Source organism: Corapipo altera, unplaced genomic scaffold (assembly GCF_003945725.1).
Source record: "Corapipo altera isolate COAL_440 unplaced genomic scaffold, ASM394572v1 1b, whole genome shotgun sequence".
NCBI classification, from domain to species: Eukaryota; Metazoa; Chordata; class Aves; order Passeriformes; family Pipridae; genus Corapipo; species Corapipo altera.
In genome coordinates this window covers 6,472,658-6,489,386 of record NW_020884881.1, presented here as the reverse complement: position 1 = coordinate 6,489,386, position 16,729 = coordinate 6,472,658, and the positions used below count along the sequence as shown (strand labels likewise).

General features: G+C 39.1%; 1 protein-coding gene across 9 annotated transcripts in view; it reads left to right on the top strand.

Annotated features, from left to right (window-relative positions):
• The first annotated feature begins 1,517 nt into the window (after positions 1-1,517).
• The window catches only part of FAM19A5 (family with sequence similarity 19 member A5, C-C motif chemokine like), a 509,545-nt gene continuing 494,333 nt past the window's right edge, over positions 1,518-16,729 (top strand). For all 9 annotated transcript variants that reach the window (XR_003527108.1, XR_003527112.1, XR_003527111.1 and 6 more), the window contains exon 1: positions 1,518-2,523. Coding sequence is in view for 4 of the 9 variants with exons in the window: in XM_027639730.1 (XP_027495531.1) it covers positions 2,412-2,523 (112 nt within the window). In the remaining 5 variants the exon portion in view is untranslated. The remainder of the gene's footprint in view (positions 2,524-16,729) is intronic.

The following is a 16,729-nucleotide window of genomic DNA, read 5'->3' as shown; positions in this document are numbered from 1 at the left end:
GATTCCAAAGGACATACGCAATTTATATTGACTTATAGAGAAAATATAGTGTCTGTCAGGGATAGAAGGTGTTACAAAGATTTATTCTCTACATACAAAGTAATAATGAAATGTTCTTTTAAACGATATGAGGGAGAAGAATACAGCTTAGCATGTTGTCTTAATGTTTGCATTTTGTTTTATTCCAGTTCTTAAATATAATAGAAAAGAAATTTCCATGAAAATAAGGGAAAAGAAAGTCACATCTTGAGATGTAGTTGCACCCAAATGATAGTTAAAGCTTCATGTCTGTGAAGCATGTTTGAAAACATAAACCTATTGCCCACCATTTCAGGATGAAACTAGTCTGGTAGAAAATCTTCTCTAAAATCAAAGAGATTACATTGGCAGTGTCCTCATGGCGCAAAAATGAACTTAGTTATAAGTATCTAGTCAAGTATAGCTGTATTTAAAAAGTCCCTACAGTTTTGTCTTGTAAATATTGCATCATTCATATGCAATTTTAAGTCCAGATATTTAAGAGGCAAAAAATCAGACAAACCTGGGCTTCTGAAGGAATATGGAACAGCTTTTTCATGGTATTTTCATTATGCAAGTAAAACAAAGGAGGAGACAATGGGGACATTTTGTGACCAAGCTCCTATTCTAGTCTTGCCAAGTCTGCCTGTACTTGGAACATGATTACCTTCTGCAGAACTTAAAATATTAATTTGAAGACATTGCTATGGAGACTCCGAATGGAAAAGCTCAACTACCTGGTCCCTCCTAAAACGTTTAAGTTATTATTACTGTAAGGGCTACTGGCAGATATGTAAACTCGAGCTCTCTAAACTGGGTTTCATACTGATGTGTCACTGCCATTTCAGTGAGAGAAACCGATGTCCCCATACGAATCCGTAAGGACTGCAGATGGATACAGAAAGAGGAATTGTTTCCTCTTACATCCATGGTCGTGTCTAGGCGGGATGCACCGTGGAGACTTCGAGCCGCACCGTGCAGGTGAGGGGGCGGAGAGAGAGTTCTCTGGGCCACTTCTCCTTCAGCCGAGACCCCGTCTCAGTCGGGAACAGATTCCTCGAGAGGGCTCCAGGCGGGCACTAACCCCGCTCCCTTCCCCGCCCAGAGGCTCCCCCGAGCCACCGCTCCGCGGGAGGCCGTGGGCAGACGCTGGGGGCCGGACCCTGCTCTGCCCCCGCTGAGCCACAGGGCTCGCCCTCCCGCCCCTCGGCCCCAGCTCCCACCGCCTGCCCCCCAGGGCCGGGAGCCGCCGCTGCAGGAACAGTCCTCCCGCGGTCCCTCCCTCCCCACACCCGCCGGGCGCGGCACCGCCCCGCGAGCAGGGGAGCGGGGGCCGGAGCGGGGCCGGAGCGGGGCCGGGGGTGATGCGGGACCTGGTGCGGGAGCGCTCCTCCGGCGGGGACGCGCTGGCGGAGCGGAGCGGGGGAAGAACCGCTGTCCTCCGAGCGCTGTGCACCTGTGGGCGTGACCGCCGGCCCCCTCCTCCTCCTCCTCCTGCTTCTCGTTACTTGAAGGGCCGGCGCCGCTGTAGCGGCAGAACCTGAGAGCGGAGCGGGCGGCGCACGGAGAGGAGAAAACCTGCCACCGCGACCCTCCACCTGAAGTGTCCCGGCCGCCTCTCGCCCCGTCGAGCCGCAGGACCGGCTGGGAGGGGAGCTCAGGCTGGACTGGGCGGGGGGGACGGGGCTGTCCGGCTCCGCCGCTGCTCTCGGCAGCTGGCGGGCACCGCCGCCCCCCGCTCCCCCGCGGGCGCTGCGCTGGGGCGCGGATCGCCCTCGCCCCGCGGAACTGCCCGGCCGAGCCCTGCCCCGCGGGCGGGCGGCGGTGGCCCCGGTCTGCCCTCGCCCCTCGGTGCCGGCGGCCCCCGCGGACATGCTGCCCTGCGCTGGGCAGCGGCGGCGCCCTGAGCGGGGGTCTCCCTAGAGCGGCGGGCGGGCGGGCGGGGGAGGCCCCGCGTCAGCACCGGCGGGGGCTGCCCCGGGGAGCAGGGAGGCGGGGGAGAGGACAACAAGCGGAACAACTTCTGCAAATTAAAAAAGGAAAGGAGAGGAAAAAAAAGTAAAAAGAGGGTCGTTCGTGGGACATCTTCGAAGCTCAGCAGCACGCGTGGCGTCCAAGCTGCAGTGAAACCCTCCACACCAGTGAATCCCACCACAGTGACAAGAAGAAAGCTGGCAGTGGCCACTGTGCCCAAGTCTCGCAGGTGTTAGAGTCGTCTTGGCTTTCTGGCTGGAAGATGATTCCTGCAACAGAACCATGTTGCTGATGATAAACCACAGGGTCGTTGGAAGATGCCTTCCTTGAGGATTACACCTGGAGAAAGGCCATCAGTCAAGGGGAGAGCTGGCTGGTGAAACTGTCTGACTTTCCCCCCCACCGGGGAAGTGGCTTCAATGGCTCCATCTCCCAGGAGAAGCAGTAGGAAAGATACCAACACCTTGCCAAGCATGTCTTCAACTTTCTGGGCTATCATGATCCTGGCCAGTCTCCTAATCGCTTACTGCAGTAAGTACATATTTGTTGTGGTGCGTTTGCTGGGCATAGGTCTACGCCCTTCCCACCTGAGGTAATGCTTCTGGCAAAGGCCAAGCTCTGAAGCTGGCAGGCATAGGTACTTTGTCTTAGACTTGCCCCTCAACAGTCTCTCCTCAGCCCCTTATGGTAAAGCAGTTAAACCGAGACTTTAGTACTGCTGCTTCTCAGGAGAATGAGATGTCCTTAGGTTGTAGATGTGGCATTTCCAGTCCAAACAGTAACATCTCTTGGATTTTAGAAACAAACTTTGTAGCGATAGTAACTGTGATCCACTGTTCACTGTTTATTATCAGATATTACCAGATTTCTCCCCGACTGCTCTCTCTGTGTACACACCCTCCTAACTCCATCCATCATCCATGAAAAGGAGCTGTTTTGTTTATATTCATCCTTTTAGGAAGCACAAACTTAATCAAGTGAGAGGTGTCAACATCCCTGGGATCATATGTGATTCTCTGACTGAAATTCTGTTGGAACAAACCCTGCCACTTCCTTGGCATATTCTCAGCAGTTTAGTTCGTTTTATCAGTTTCAGAGCTTCATCTCAGGCTATCAGAGTTTTGTATATTTTTTTTCAGGCTTGATAGATTGTCGATTAATCGCATTGAGTTGTGGGTAAGGTATCTGTAAGAATCGAGTACGTAATACTTTTAAAGGTCTATTTTTTTCCATTTTTTTTGTTTGTTTGTTTTGCTCTTGGCAAGAGTCATTTTCAAGCAGTTAAATAATGTAAATAGAGTTAATGCCCATACTTCTGTTGAATGCAAGTTAGTCCATAGTACCAGAATGGGAAAGCTTCAAAGGAATAGACAGAACTGTTTGTATGCAATAATAAAAAAAAATGTAATTTATCAGGAGAGACCTGCACAGCTTTGCCAAAATGAATCTACAGTGTATTTTCCCAACCTAAGATGAAGAGGCCTGTAATTTACCTATGGTGTGTATTCATTTCATTACCTGTCGCATAAAAGATTTTGTAGACTTGTCTTGTTGAGCTGTAATAGGTGTAGGTTATGATGAATAGGAAATAGATGCTGTTTTCCAGGAGCGTACTGCTGCATTTCTTAACCCTATATTCCATTCCCTCCAACTATATTATATTCACATTTCTCTGTGTGTTTTGTTTTGGTTCTTTTTTCTGAAACAAAATTTTAATTGGTTAAGACAACCTGTAATTCACTTTTATTTGCATATTACAAGGACTCTTCATACTGGTGACAGTGTAAATGGCTTATTCCAAAAAGAATAACATATTTTGTAATTATTTTTTAATTTAGCACATTTTGCATTACACTTCTCATTAAAAAAATCACATTAAAGTGGCCACACTTTTAAATAATAATATAATTTTGTTCATAATGCCATATTCAATCTCTTAATATAGAGGATATACTAAACAACATAGTGAGATTTAAAAGAATTTATGTGTATGCTGGGAGTGCATATTACAGGATGAGTAGTTCAAGTGTAAAGGGAATTCATCTGGATGTTAGTAATAAGAAATATTTTATTAAGTTTATGCTAGAAATGCCTGGAGAGTCCCAGGCTTTTTATGAGACGATGTGAGTTCTTCTCTGCATATATTTTCTATTAGCATGGCCTCAGAAAGAGTTAACCATAAACTCTGACACTTAAAAACATTTTATGTTCAGCAGTGAGAGGTTTGACAACATTTTGTTCTAAGGAATGAAGTTGTCCCTTTGAATTATTATTTATTGTGCATTGTTTATTTTTTTCATTGTTTACTGATGCTGTACAATACAAATGTTGGCTGATAATCTGAAGGCATTTTCTGGTGTGCTTAAGGGACCAGTTTCTGATTAGTTCTCTCAGCCAGCGTAGATGGTGTTCCTCAAACATGTAGTACTCTCTTCATTTCTTATAGCACTGAAAAGCATCATGCAGCTTAAAATATGCAGTGTCAAAACACTCTACCATTTATGTAATGCTTCACTGATTTGACAACTGCAATTCCAAATGTTAATGAAGCACCATGAAAGTTTTTTCTAGCGGTAATATTTGAAACATTGCAAAAAATGTTTTTTGCTCTGTGGAAAAAGGGAAGGTGTTTAAAATCAAGATTAAAAAAAAATGAAGCAGTTTCTAGCTAAAGTAACACTTAAGATTTTATGAATTCTTTTAAAAATCAGCTAAAGTTTAACCAGACTTTTCTCATCTGATGCTTTTTTTGAAGAAAAGGATAACTGAGTGTGGAGGGAGACATGATTTTAAAAATGTTTTAAAAATAACAGGCTTGCCACATTTCTTAGAAAGTATAAGGGAAAGAAGTAAATGGAAAGAACTTGACTATGTAAGGTGTTCTGTATTTTTCCACACACAATATATTCAGGTATATGGAAGTATACCTATTTAAATTTCTGATATCAAGCAGCATTCATTCTGTAAAAAACAATAAAGGTGAATATATTATCAAACTAATTACAGTAATCTCATATTGGATTCTCTCTCACTGTATCATTTTGCTACAATCAATCTCTGCAGCTTCAAAAACAAAATTAGAACTTTTCCATTTTTTTATAGCACTGTAAATAAAATTTTCGATCTACCTTGCTTATATCCATTTCTAATCTGTTAGAATGACAAACCTTATTCCTGAATTGGTTATATGAACATTGCTTCTCCTTCTCCTAATTACTTTGTCAATCTTTGTTTCTGGAAATTGTTGTACAATAGTCATCCCTAGTACTGAGAGCAACCAGTAAACATGATACTCTGAGTTCCTCTTGGAGATAAGCGTATTTATAAAGCATGTTCTGGGTGTAAATGTACAGCCCATTAGACTGTCATTTATAATTTAATGTCTGAAGCCCAATTATATTCCCATTGATGTGGTAAAATGATAAACTGATAATTTTTTCTTTCTTAAATGTTTAGATTATACTTAGGGATAGTGGCTCCATCCTATGGTCGAAGAGAAACCTGCATCAAATCAATTAAGTTAGTTGCTATAGTGATAAATATAATGCAATATTCCTCAACTGAAGAAAAATGGTCTGATTTGGTAGGCTCTCAACAGGAGAAGACAAAAATGAAGTAGTAGAAATAGGCTGTTTATGGTCCTTGGTGTCATCAACAAGGAGTTAGTTAGCTTACTTAGCAGAAGCATCAGTAAAAGAAAAAACGCCTTCAGAAGGTTGTCCTGGTAGGGGGTGGCCACCTTCAATGGCAATTTAGAATTAAAGGAGTTGTGACATTTTTGGATCCCAAACATGCATCCCACATACTTGTTTAATGAGCAGTAGTAGACCAGAGAGAAGTACCTACAGTGAATGCCTCACATTGTAAAGGTAAAATGAATTATTTTTTTCTTCTTTGTAACTGGAATATGCGTTTTACCATGTTAGAAAGTTTGGTAAGAGTAAGGAAATTTTCTTTGGTATCACAGCTGCATGCTACATCAGGAATCTAAATAACATAGTTTTGATTCAGAAGTACTTTTTAGTGCATTTATTCGCTTGACTCTGCTGTAAATACTGAGGAGCTTTTTATATGTAAATGGTAACTTTTTAAATAACATATGATTCAGCTTTTAGCAAAGTTGTGGCTGTTATGAGCTTTTGGTTTTCCTTATTTTATACTGTTTTGTAAGCATAAGGAATAGATCATTAGAGCCCTATGCTGTTCTGTTAAGGTAATAATTCTAAGGCTGAGCAAATGGGTTTTTTTGAAAGGAACCAGCAAAACTGAATATTACTTGGAAAATTGACCTTCTTGTTTTAAATATTGTGTATGGAAGAGAGCAGTATGAAGCCCAGAATTTATGCTGACTAAATGATGATAGTAGTAGGAAAAAAGAATATAAACCTCCAAAATGCAAAATATTTCCTGTAACTCTACAGTTCTGCATTGTAAGTACAAGTTCTTTCACAGTAAGAAGGAATTGGAAGAGACAATCTCCTAATTCATTATTTCTTTTGCTGCCAGAGTACAAAATAAGTACATTGTAATGATAACATACTGGTAGGTTATATTAAATGGCTGATTCTGCAGCCTGCCTTTTCAATCTGTGGAATTTCTTTAACAGAAAAACCCCTTAGCATAAATAAAAAAAGGTGTCTCAAAGATTTTACGTGGAACCATGCAAAATACAAATAGTCCTGGTTTGGGCTGAGGTAGAGTTAGTTTTCTTCGCAGTGGCTAGTATGGGGCTATGTTTTGTATTTGTGCTGCACACACCATTGATAATAATGAGATATTTTTGTTTCTACTGACCAGTGCTTATGCAGGGTCAAGGCCTTTTCTGCTTTTTGTACTACCATGCTGATGAGGAGACTGGGGCTGTATGGGAGGACACAGGTGGGACAGGTGACTCCAACTGACCAAAGGGATATGACATCAGGCTCAGTATATAAACTGGGGGGAAGAAGGAGGAAGAGGGGGGAGGTTTGGAGTGATGGCATTTGTCTTCCTGAATGAATAACTGTTACGTGTGACGGACTCCTGCTTCGCTGGGGATAGCTGAACACCTGCCTGCCCATGGGAATGGTGAATTAATTCCTTGCTTTGTTTGCTTGCATGCACAGCTTTTGCTTTCCCTATTGAATCGTCTTTATCTCAACCAATGAGTTTTCTCACTTTACCCTTCTGATTCTCTCCCTGATCTCACTGGTGGGGGAGTGAGAGAGTGGCCATGTAGTGCTTGGCTGCTGGCTGGGGTTAAACCACAAGTTCTCATGAAAAATATTATATTGACTACACCTTAAATTGACATCCTGTTACACATTGGGTAGACACTGCTAATTTCAGAAATACCTTTTTGTTGTCCTGTTCTGGAATTGCTTTCTGTCTAGAAGACACAGGCTATTATGGTCTCTAGGTCTTACTGTTCCGTTATGCTATTTGAGACTGCCAGCAGGGATGGTAACTAACTGTGACTGTCACCTGGACACCTCTCCAACAAAAGCTACCATATCATCATGCGTAGGCTGCTGAGCAGCAGTTAGGTGGTAAATGGTCACTGCAAATTTACGTTGGATGCAAACAAGTCACTTCTGAATGAAAGCCTACAGCTTCTGTTACTGATCTTGTATCATTCAGATCACTTTCTCTGTTTTCAAAAATGAAAACCACAGATTTTTTAAATATTTTCTACTGATCTGTAATTTTATTATGTTTTCCGCAAGAATTACTGTATTTTTCCCAAACTCTGAACACAGAATAAATGTGACATAGAAGCAGCTGTCATTAGTCAAACCTTTCTTTCAGTCTACTTTGTATATAGAAATGGAAAGCAATGCTTTTCTGACACTAAATAAGAAAAGCAAGATATTAAATCCTGTTTCTTTATGTAACATCCCAGCTGCTCCCCTTGAAAATAGGTTCAGTTTTAGAGATAAAACCAGTGCTTTGCACTTAATGGCCTCTACCACATGCTACCTGTCAGCATGAGTACCAAACTGACACTGAGATTGTCTCGCTAGTTGTGTTGTAGTCTGTCCAGATGATGTATTACATAGAAGTCATTGGCATCAACATACAAAATGTCTTCTTTCCGCTTTTAATGTTGAATTCAACCCTTTCAGGATAAGTAAACACCATTTTCAATTTCTCAAATGTGTTTGAATTCTGGCAACTCTTACTTCCATTGTGAGTATAACCAACTGATATAGATGGATATAATGGGAAACAGGTAGGAAGGGGAAACTGGAAGGAAATGGATATGTTAAATTAAATATATGGTAGAGGAGTATCCCATGTCTTTCAGGAGGATCAAAAGGAGAGAGATTGAGACCTCTTTGATTTGTTTTTTTTTATGCGGTTTATATAATGTGCTGTATTTTTCTTACCATATACTATGAAACAGTATTGGGAGCATGGACTAGAGGCCCCCAGCTCCAGCTAAGTGTGTAAAGAGAGGCTAGATTGGATTTTCCTTGACTGGGGTCCCATTAATCTTTTAGTCTTTGCTTAGTGACTCCACTGAAGAAGTAGTAGTAAGTCCTTAACTGAGATTAGCCCTTATGAGTGGGTATTTTCTCACTTATGCTTCTTTGCTAGAAGCAGAGTCTGAAATATCTCAGGTTTTAAGATGTAATTTAGTGCTTTCTTATAGAGTGCTCTAACTGTAACTGTATTACATGAAAAACACATAGACAGGTAGTCCAGCATCTGGCATGTCAATAATGTTTACTAGAGGTGTACCTTGAATGTTATCAATAACTCAAAAATGCACTTGGATACTGAGCTGTGCACAGAAGTGTTAGATATATGGGCAAATCCAGATAGCTTTGATTAACGTCAGTCTTCCTGGTCTGCATATTCTTTTTTGCTAAATTCAAACCAGAATGTTTTCACACTCACTCATGTTTGATCAGGTGTGCTGTTCGACTGTTGGACTGGGGATCTGTTTATTTTTTTCTCTGTTTAAGTTACACTCCTTTTTGCACAGATGGTTGACCAGTTTGCTTATTGTAGATGTTCTGGGAAGTCATCTCTTCATGGATTTGGTTTTATGTTAGCCCTGCAAATAGGACAATGTTATACCTATGCGAGAATATATGGAATACTCCTCTACCACATATTTAATTGAAAATACCCATTTCCTTCTAGTTTCCCTTCCTATCTGTTTCCCACTATATCCATCTATATCAGTGGTTATTCTTGCAATGGAAATAAGTTACCAGAATTGAAAATATGTGGACCTTATTTAGACTGTGTTTTCCAATATTTTTGGTATAGAGGTTTATTTCAAAGACTTTGTGCATGTTTTTCAAGGGACTTTCTTTGGCTAAAATGCGTGGAGTTTTGCATTCATGTGATGACCTCAAAACTCTGTGGCCTATGTATGATTTTGATCTGTGTCTTTGGACATCTTTCTTCAAACACTTGATTGCTCTCAGATAACAAGAATGTATCTCATCTAATTCTGTAGTGAGGATTTTAACTTTTTTGGAGGAGTCTCTGAGCAACAAGCCCTCTAGTTCTCTACTGAGTAACATCTAGTTACTCAATATCATCTGTGGTTTTGCAGATCTTAACACTTCCGTGCCTTTGGCACAGTACAACAATAAGGAAGTTTTTTTAGAACAAAATGTTATTTGTTTTGCCACATGGTATGCTGCAGTTGGAGAAAACATGAGCTATATGTAGAGAGACCTGTAGCTACTATTTTTCTGATTGTTACAATTCCCTTCAAGGCTGTAGGTTGGTGTGACATGTTGATTTTTTTTTATTTTTTTTTTTTATTTTTTTTTTTTTTTTAGTATTTCTAACTCATAGAATTGTAGAATGGCTTGTGATGGAAGGGACCTTTCAGCTAGTTCCAAACCCCCTGCCATGGGCAAGAACACCTGCCACTAGATCAGATTGCTCAAAGCCTCATGTATCCTGGTCTGGAACACTTGCAGGGATGGGGCATCCACAGCTTTTCTGAGCAACCTGTTCCAGTGCCCCAACACTCTCACAGTAAAGAATTTCATCCTAATATCTAATCTAAACCTCTCCTCTTTTCAATTTGAAGGCATTAGCCCTTCTAAACGTTACCCCTTGTCCTATTGCTACCAGCCGTTGTAGATGATCCCTCTGCTGAACTGCCTCATTCTCTTGCAGCCCGAGTTAACCCATGCCTGTGTCTGACCCTTATCTTTAAGAGTCCTCTACCACTGGCACCTGCTGTTCTTCCAACAAGAGAGTGTTTTAATAAGGTAGGATCTTAGGATGATTTTAGGATCACATACCTTATGTAATAAAGTATCCTTCTGCCTCTGCCTGTGACTGAAAGTAGCAATTTATGCTATGACCCCATTGTTGGTGTTTTGAAGGTCCTTAACTGGGACTGTCTCTGGTGTTGTTTTGTGTGGAGGTTAATTCCAGAACATAGTTAACAGATATGTTCTGTTTGTATTTTCTGTACCAAAAACTGAGTAAAACCCCAATACAGAATGCATAGGAAATTGGTAACATTTCAAACTGCAAGTTATGTTGGTTGGATTAATTCCTGTCTTTTCATCCACTGTAGGGAAGAACTGTACTGATGAAATGTATTTAAGCATAGCTGTAGAACCTGCTGGTTCTGGTATGCATCATCTGAGAGAAGGGTCCTTAATTCTTAGAGATATGAGAAATCACTACATATGAAAAAGAAATTTTGTGTTCTGTTAACCTGAAATACCTCATCACTTTCTGAGATGTCAGTATTCCTTTCAGTGTATTCCTTTTTTTTCCATTGAACTAGACCAGTGCAAAGTTTGGCAGAACATCTTAGCCAGATGACAGAAGTGGGCTTAAGCTAAACTGTTACACTGTTCATTAACTGGTTTGATTGCAAGCAGAAATGTCAAAATGCTGTGGGAACAGTGACTTCTGGCACCACTTCTGGCAGACCCAGAGAGAGCCCACAAAAATGGTCAGGGGGCTGGAGCACCTCTGTTATGACGACCAACAGAGAGACTTGGGATTATTCAGCCTTGAGAAGGGAAGGCTCCAGAAAGACCTTGAAATGTATGAAGGGGGCTTATAAGAAAGATGGAGGGAGACATTTTACAGAAGCCTGTAGTGACAGGACAAAGGGCAATGGTTTTAAACTGAAAGAGGGTAGATTCCCGTCGGATATAAGGAAGAAATTCTTTACTGTGAGGGTGGTGAGTTGCCTAGAGAAGCTATGGGTGCCCTATCCCTGGAAGTGTTCAAGACCAGGCTGGATGGGGCTCTGAGCAACCTGGTCTAGTGGGAGGTGTCCCTGTGCATAGCAGGGGAGTTGGACTAGTCTTTAAAGGTTCCTTCCAACCCAAACCAATCTATGACTTTTGTTCTCTTTCTTTAAATTAAACTAAGTACAAGCATAAAAAGCATGAAAGGTTACCTGTTACTGATAGCATTCTCTAGTGTTACTGAAAGAGTTCACCAGTTTCTCATTTTTTGAACCAAAATGAACCTTCTATCCAGTTATACCTTAGATAGACACTTTTCTTTTGTGCAACCTAAAAGAAATGTGACTCCTTCTATTAATTTTTTGTACACTGAAAAAATTCCAAAGTAGTTCTATATAAAGGCTTGAATAATAAAAAAATAAAAAATATTTTCTGAATTGAACTAATATTATAATCTGAGTTATTATTACAAATAATTTTATTGAAAAATATCAGAAAGGTATTCCAGAGCTTTCTAAGTATCTACGGTCAGTAGTGCTTTATTGAACATTCTTTTTAAGATGAGACTATATATGGTTTTGATGTATATATGTGCTCAGTAAAACCCACATCAATATTTAAAATAAAACTAAGAGGCTTTAAAATTTGTAATCACTGAGTGTTTCTTAAAGGCAATGATTTCCCTGAAATTACCTGCTATAAAGCATTTGACCTAACATGTCTTTGTATAGCCTAATACCTGGAATAATGATTCTTTTAAGATATCGTTTTAAGGAATTTTCAGAGATATTTTCTTTTTAAGTTATCTCCAACTGTAAAACAAACCAACAAACCAAACCAACAAAACCAAATATATATGTTTTGGAACTCAGATCCAGACAGATTAAAAGAAACATCTGAGAAATAGTTTCAGTTTCATCTGAACAGGACTGGTCTTTCCTTACTTTAGATTTCTGCAGTATAGTCATCTATATTTACCGTAATCTCATTGTAAAGTCAGTGGAAACATAGTCATTTTTACAATGCAGTACATGTGACCTCTTTTAGATACATGATATAGTTTGAGGTAACTTGTGCTGCAGAAGTGCTTGTCTTTGTTGACTATAAGGCAGGTTGGACAACTTACTAAGAGTTTAGTATACATGTTATCACATTAATCCAGTCCTTCATTAAAACATCTTTAGAATGCTGCTGATTCAGAATTTCTGTATGGAAGAAAAAAACATAGAAAAATGGGCTTGTGATACAGATTAATTAAGACTGTAGGTCAAGATATTGGACTACTGCAGCAAAGGATTTGTACAATTTGAGGGATGTAGTTGGCATAAATTACTGGGATCTTTGGAAAACATCTTTGCAAAACAGCTTGTATCTCGAATATTTTTTGCAATGTGTTTTATCTTATTATAAAGTCTCTGGTTTCTTTGTCAGTATTACCACTCAAAAAATGCTATCTTTTCCCCAAAAGTTGGAAACTAGGTGAATTTTCAAGGACCATATCAAAGGTTATCAGCTTTACCATTCTTTTTTGTTCATTTTTTAAGCCTCTTCCATATGGAACAATATTGAACACGTTCCCCATGTAACCTTTTAAAGTGTGATTAAAACATTTGAATCACCTTTATCTACTACTGATTTAGGTAACGAAAGGTTTAAACGTGAACAATGTATATAAGAAGCATCAGGAGCAAAGAAGACTAGAAATGCTTGCCTTGAATATAAAAACAGGTACAAAGTACATTGAGCGTTGAAGTGCCATCCCCTTGTCTTCTGCTCTTCCTTCTCCCTCACCTGGAAAATAAAAGCTATGTATCAAAATGTTCATGTTACATGGTTATTTTTGGGAGGATATTGGGTTTTATGACCCAAGATGTTCCTCCAGTTCTACATTCTTCACTGTGAGTGCTATTTTTACAGTCCTTTTCATCTGGAGAGATTTGTTGCCTTCAGTACCTCATTCTTTTATCAATATGTTTTTGTTAAAGGAATATATTACTTTTCACCTTTTTCCAGTGTATATATCTTCATGGACATTCTGTCTTAAAGCTGACCAATTCTGGTTGTGCTACCTGTGTTACTGGGGAACTCTACCTCGATCCTGTCTACAAATGTAATTATTTTCTATTATTATCTTCTTCAGAATGCCTTAATTTTTGAGTTTTAGGAATGATATTTTCCAGTTTAGTAATCCCACTTAAAAAAACCTACATGCTGCTCCCCCTTCTCTTCCCTTCAACTGGAGGCACAGAAGACAAAGATCATGGGTTGAGGTAAGAAAAATTTGCTGCAAACAGCTGTGAAATAAGAAAATGAACAGTAGCAGCAACAATATGAATAACAAAAATGTATAAAAGAGAGAGTGATTTGCATGCAAAAGTGCTCACTGTGGACTCTGCGACAATAAACAATCCCGGATGCTCTACCCACCATGTTTTCTTGACCAGAAGGAACCCCTTCTCCCTGAAGCGAGAGTCCCTTTCTCCTGCCCCAGCAATGAGCTGAGGTGGTAAAGAATAACCTCTGTGTCCTTGGCGCGCCACCTCCTGGCTACTGCAAAAAAATTAACCCTGTCCTGGCCAAAACCAGAACATTATTGAAGAAAGTTTTTAACATTTATGGTATTAGAAGGGCTTCCTTTCCCAGTGTTTTTGCAGAGTTCCGTGAAGTGCTACTGTGAACTCTTAGGATGATAAGTTGCATGAACTGCCAGTTGTAATTACAATAAATGGATTTCTAGTATTTCAGATATAGTTTCGTTAAATTAGTTTAAAAACAATTTATAATACTTGAGTTGGTGAGATTTCAAAAGCATTTCCTATGAAACAGCTTAATGCTTATTTTTTTCCATTCTGACGTTTGATGGCAATGTAGGTATACCAGTATATTCTTTGGCACAAATATTACACTGACTTAATAAGATTGACGTTGCATACAGAATATGGAATATTAAAATTCATTGTCTAATGTTTTCTCAGGTAATTCATCTTTTTATAGAGGAAAAGGATGTCCTTTAGAATCCTCTATTTTGCAGAGTGGAAGCAATATTTTCCTCTTGGTATTTTAATACCAGCACAGGTGCAAAATCAAATGAAGCACCTACCTGTCTCATTTTTTTAGTTAATTCCCTGAATTTGTTTTGTCTCCATCAGGGACCAAATACGTAGAACTCAAGAAAACTTCTCCTATGTTATCTTATTAGAGTGCATTCCCAATATATTTCACTGCCTTTTCTTTCACTCTTTGTAATAACTGATAACCATTTCCTTCCTGAGAACTTCTTTTAGAATTTAGTGCTTGGTGTTGCCATACAGTCCCAATATTAATTTTCTATATTTCTCTATTTTTCAGTTTTACTTTCTTATTTTTCTTATCTAAGGTCAGGTGAATTGGCCCTACTGTTTGTCTTGCCACTTCCTGAAGTGCTTTTCTGTTATTTGGTATGACAGGAACAGCTATGTGAATCACAGTTTGCCAGTGATTTCTCAGACAAATTAACTTGACACATGTGTAGAGACTTTTTCTCCCAACTGCTAGATCTGCAGAGATTTGAGAATTGGGCTTTTTTTGTGTTTTGTTTCTTTTTTTCCCCTGCATCAGGTTCTCTGAGCCCAATTATAAACTCTGTGATATAGCGTACTGTAGGCTTGAGTGTAAGTACCTTATTAGAACTTAGTAAATTGGCAGTGTGCAGAAAATATAATACATCTAAAATTAGAGTTTAAGTTTTCTTCTGCCATTTTCAATTATTTAGAAAGTATATTAAGCAATAGATATGATTATGCGCAGAGGGTGAGAACTGAAGTGCTGAGAAAAAATATGCTTTCAGTTTCAGTGCATGTAATTTGAACAAACCTTTTAAGTTGCCAAAATGCTGGAGAGCCTTGGTGGATGTGATGGTTATATATCCTTTGTCATGACAAGGGCATCTAAATTTCAGATGCATATCAATATTACTGAGGTCCTGCATGTTTTGTGTGACAAAAGACATCTATCTTGAAAGTGGGTGTCAGGAAGAGGGTATCTGAGCTAGTTGGTTTTGGTCTTTGTTTGAAAGTGATGGTGACATAAAGCATATGGAAAGAAAATTACAGAGCTCTTCTGTAATGTCAAAGAGTAATGCTTCAGAAGTATACTTTTGACCAATTTCATGTTCTTTGCTTTCTGATTTACTCCTCTCAGTGTATATTTCTATAAATGCACATATTTATTCTCTCAATATATCAATGTAGCTGAACTTAAGTGATCAAAATATAACTTTTTTTCCCCCACATCTCTGAATTTACTCTTTCCCCCTGCACCCCGGAAAATCAGACATTTTGCCATGAGTTTGATTTGGTTTTGTTGTTGCTGCTGCTGCTTTAATTTTTTTTTTTAACATTTAACCTCATTTAGAAGGGGAAAATATACATTTAAAGAAATAATAGAGGAGTAAAATTTTGAATTAAATCAGATACATATGATGGAGACTGTCAGAGAAGATTCTGTCCTTAAATAATGAAAGCTTGTGAATTCGTGCTGAGGCTTGTTTGTGTGTTGGTTGCTTTTCCTCTTACTTACATCTCCCTTATCTTTTGGATATTCCTTATTTTTTTCCTCCTGTTTTAATCTCCTGTTCAGTTCCACATAGTTTTGCTGACAGATTTACGCAGTTCAGATAAAACAAAATAAGCAGAGAGATACACATATGAAATATAAACAGAGGGATAAACATATGAGAAGACCATATGATACTCTGAATCATCCATGTTAGTTTTTCTTCATTGGAAACAATTTAAATCTTGTCTGGAATTTTTGAGATAAATCATTTTTGGTTTTACTTAGAGGTAGTTTAATCAGTAAATAAATGCAGTATTGTTTTCTTCTGTGAGTCCTTTCAGCAAAATTATATAAAAGCACTTAAATATTTTATATTGAATAACAACAAGGTCTGTCTATAAGATAAATAGTTTATTGGTTTATAGAGTATGAGATATGTGTAGGACTGCAAGTCATTGAGTTGCATGTTTGCTTTCAGGCTGTGGATTCTGTGTCCAGCCTTTGTCTGTGTCTCTCTTCATCTTTTTCACAGGCTCCTGAGACCAAAACGTTACTACTACTCAGGAAGCTGTACCTGCTGAGAGCATCCACTTCTGTCTCTTTGCTTAATGCAAGAACTGCTATAGTGGAGTAGTTAAAGTGGTTACAATCCGTCAAAATTTTAATTCCTACGTTTGGTAGTATTTTAGCTGAGGGACAGGAAAATTGAGATCTTATAGAAAATGTATTGGCAAATTCATTCAGTTGCCGTGTACACTTAACGTGAATCTTGGCCATGAGGTTCATCCACTGTTGCAATGCTTAGTTCTATAAAACACAATAGTTATAACCATAAAAATATATTTTCTCCCACAAGTAGCTCTTGTTGGGACTGCACTCAGGCAGAATGAATGTTACTTGATACGTTTAAAACTTGCGTATGTTAACAGTTGATATTATTCCAGGAAAATTACCATAATGTTTAATTCCTGAGAATAAGGAATTTGAGCAGGTTTAAACACACAAGATGAGAAATGATTTATTGCCTGTAA